Here is a 3,907-nt window from a genome sequence, read left to right on the forward strand (position 1 = left end):
GAAGAAGAAGAAGAAGAAGAAGAAGAAGAAGAAGAGAGAGAGAGAGAGAGAGAGAGAGAGAGAGAGAGAAAGAGAGAGAGAGAGAGAGAGAAATAAACAGGGCAAGGAGCCTGCAGGCAGGGCACACCTGCCTGAACTTACATCAAACAGACCAAACCACTAAGACGACCAACCTTAACAAATCTGCTTTGACTACTAACAGTCACTTCTAAAAGGCAGTGGCAAATTTTCCTGTGTCAGCAGGAATTTCTTTGGACTCGAGGGGCACAAGAGGTTTAAACATGCAGCCTGCGGGTTTCAAAGCAGGAGTGGCTTCTTGGAAGACAGGTTTGCCTATCTGTAAATAAGCGAGTTCCCCCGGGGACCAGAGCACCTCTGGCATACATTAGGTTTTATTTATGAAAGTGTGGCATATTATCTATTCACCACAAGTAGATCTTTCACAGAGGGCAATCCAGCTCTACAGGCAGTTCGAACAGTCACTCGAGCCCGGGACGGTGCATCTTACTCACCCCTCAACACCGACTTGAGGTTGAGCTTGGCCTGGCGGTGCAAGTCCTCCACACAGGGCGGTCTTGTGCTGGGAAGGAACACGTTCTCTTGCTGGTGCCATGGAGCTGTGTAGTGGACTGTCCAGCGACTCTCCTCATCTAGGTTGGAAACAGCTGGAGAAACAAAGAACAAATTCAGATGTCAAATTAAGCCTACTGACCCCCAGTTTGTCCCATCAAGATAAGGCCTTGGGGTCTGAGCACTCACAGCTAAGACCCAGCCCAGAGGCCTGGAGCAAGATCTGAATGAGACTTAACCGTAGACTCCATGGGCCTTGCCCGCCATGTTGCCCCTGTGTGAGAAGCTGGAACTGTCTATCTTCCATGCGATGTTTCATAGAATTATTTCCTCATGTGACTGCTTCCCAGGTGTCAGCCCTCTAGCACTCCCAAATTAGAATAATAAGTGACAAAGCTGACAGAGACCTCCAGCTCCTACTGAACTCCACCACCACGACCAAGACTGGTTATTCAATGGCAGGAAGCCATTGCACCAGCAAACATTAGCTTCTCTTAACAGAGATTTTCTGCCAGGAGGTTGAGACTGGATCTTCCCCATCTATAGCATTCTTTTATTATTTTTTTTTTTGGGGGGGTCTCTTCTTGCAGTGCAGTCTGGCCTTAAACTCAAAATGACCCTCATGCCTCAGCCTCCCTGAGGTGGGGTCACAGGGGGGTGTCGCTGTGCCCAGCTACAGCGTTGACATCACTGTTATAAATTTTTTTAAAAATTGTTATAAAGTCCTCATCAGCATTCAGCTTAATACATGGAATGGTATAATAGATACGGAGATCCATTTGTGCTATCAAAAGTTCTCTAATTTTTGCTTTCACAGAATACATCTATAATAAAATGTTCTTAAGAAATTACAACACGATTGATTTCTTAACACAATCCAAGTCAATTATTTTCCAACACAAGAGTTCAAAGCATTAGATGGAGAAATAATAGGCAATTCTGAGATTAAGATAAATCTCTAAAATAATTTCCTTTCATTACACGAGGGCTTGAGACCTCTTTATTTCATTTTTTCTGACAACACTACCTTAGCTAGAGTATGGACAAATCCCTAAATGAAGCTGAGAACACCCAGACAAATTTGTCAGCAATTTTTAAATACCTTCTGTAGATCTGCCTCATGACCTAGGCACCAGAGAAACCAGAGAAAGAGATAAGAGAAAGCCCCCACCCCATGCTGAGGTGGCTCTGGGAGTCGTCAAGGTTAACTCCTGCAAAGTCAGCAGACTCTGGAGTTGTGAGTCAGGCCAGTCCCGACTCTGAACTCAGCTACAGTTTCCACCACAAACACCTTTTGCCACAACAGAATGTGGCCCTAGCAACACACTCAAGGGACAGACTGTCCACATACAGCAAAAAGACATGCACAAACTACTGGGTCGACTTGAAGCTGTTTCCTAAAAATAGCCCACAGCACAGCTGTACTGCTGCTATAAGGAACCAGCTTGTCCTGGTGGTGCACACCTGTAATCCCAGCTGTGCGGGAGGCTGAGGTAGGAGGATTGCAGGTTCAAGACCAGCCTGGGCAACTTAGTGAGACTCTGCCTCAAAGTAAAATAATAATAAAAGGGCTGGAGATGTAGCTCCCTGGGTTCAGTCTGCCCCCCAGACACCCAAATCAAATGAACTCATTTATGTAAAGCTCTTAGCTCATGGAGCAACCTGTGTAAAGCATGGTGGTGGAAGGGACAGGGGACATTATTCTGAAGGAGTCCCTAACTTGAAAACCATCACTAAGAGGGGCCGGACAAATAGCTCAGTGGATTAAAGTGCCTGCATGCAGGTGCAGGGGCTGGGGTTCGATCCCTGGGCCTGCCATGCTGACCCCACCCCCAGGGTACACTGAGACAGCAATTGAGACTGGGTATGGTGGCTCATGCCTGTAATGCCGGCACTTGGAAGGCTGTAAATAGGCAGATCACTACAAGTCCGATCTAGTAGTGAGACCCTGAACACCCTGTAGACCCTTCCCTAAAAATATAGAAAAAAAAATCATTAAGAAAGAGCTATGTTTTTCTCAACCTCCCTCTAACTTTATGCCATAATTTAGCTCTCACCTCAAAAACTACCTTTCCTACTGCTACTAGATTTTAAAATCCTATGAATTGCTAAATAGGACACTGAGAATTAGATATCAAGTTAAAGCCAAAATGCCCTATCTGCTTTCTGCCTACAATGTTTGACAAAAGCAGCATATAAATTAGGAACCTAATGTTTCCTGTAATCTCTTGCAGAATAAATGTTTCGCCTGTGCATACAACTACCCACCTCTGTGTGCGAGATCCAAGACCTGGCTTCATCCTCGAATACATTTCAGAGTCCAGCAATGGTGCCCAAGTGGTTCCCCAGAAGCTCCCAGAGGTCATCACAACATTCATTACAATGTGTCAATGCCCACTTATCGTAAAGATTTGCCACCATACTTCAGAGAAAAGGGAAAACTTTTTTTCCCTTCTGCCAGTTACAATCAAACCCAAGCCAGGGCATCAGAGTCTGTGTAATCGCCCTACCATCAGCCCCAGGGCACAGCCACCAACTGGCTGCTTGGAAACAGTAGTTGTCTCTTCCCTGGTCTAACTCGCTCTTGCCAGGGCAGATTTTAGGGATCCTGAAAAGCCAGCCTGAGAACTGAAAGAGGAGGGGGCAGGAGGGGGGTTTCATTGTTGCTTTTTCCAAACCTGTTCTCACCAGTGTCCCCACCCCTGCAAACGAATCCAGTTGAAGTCGCTGATGCAAAAATTACACTGAAATAAGCCAATAACCACATGGGAAGAAAACCTTATGATTATGAAAAATTATATTCTCAAGGCATGAAGGAGCACCTGGATTAAACTTAAACCCACAGAGAGTACACAGTGAGGCCAGCACAAAAGCCCCGGGCTTCACAGCACTCACTGGGCTGTCTAGACAGTCTGACCTTGAGCTTTTAAACATATAACACAGTGCCACAGCCAGCCCCACGGAGAATGTGTGGGTGACACATTAGCTAGAGGACAGGCGAAAGGATCCAGAACGATGCTGCCCTGTGTATCGAGGGAAATGAGGTTAACACGGAGATTTCCCCTTCCTTTAAAGACTTCTTTTGAGAAGCACAAAAGCTGTGGAGTCACTTAAAATCCCAACCATAAATAAATAAGACATGCAAAGAGCCCCTAACACCAGCCTGTTGTCAAGAAAGTCTGCGGCATTTAAACAACCTGCAGAGAGCGGAATTCAACTCAAGCCAATTAAGTTGCTTCACACTCTAATTCCTCTGCTCAGAAAGGACAGAGAAACACATAAAACACACAAGCACTAGCACAAACACACACACACTCTCTCTCTCTCTCTCTCTCTC

The 3,907-nt window shown here is 45.7% G+C and overlaps 1 protein-coding gene across 1 annotated transcript in view; it reads right to left on the reverse strand.

The window, feature by feature from the left end:
- Positions 1–3,907, reverse strand: part of Nhsl1 (NHS like 1) — a 91,217-nt gene that overhangs the window by 86,844 nt on the left and 466 nt on the right. The window contains exon 2 of the mRNA XM_023712201.1: positions 513–665. Within this exon, the coding sequence (XP_023567969.1) occupies positions 513–665 (153 nt within the window). The remainder of the gene's footprint in view (positions 1–512; positions 666–3,907) is intronic.

This window comes from Octodon degus, unplaced genomic scaffold, assembly GCF_000260255.1.
Source record: "Octodon degus isolate 3935 unplaced genomic scaffold, OctDeg1.0 scaffold00024, whole genome shotgun sequence".
NCBI classification, from domain to species: Eukaryota; Metazoa; Chordata; class Mammalia; order Rodentia; family Octodontidae; genus Octodon; species Octodon degus.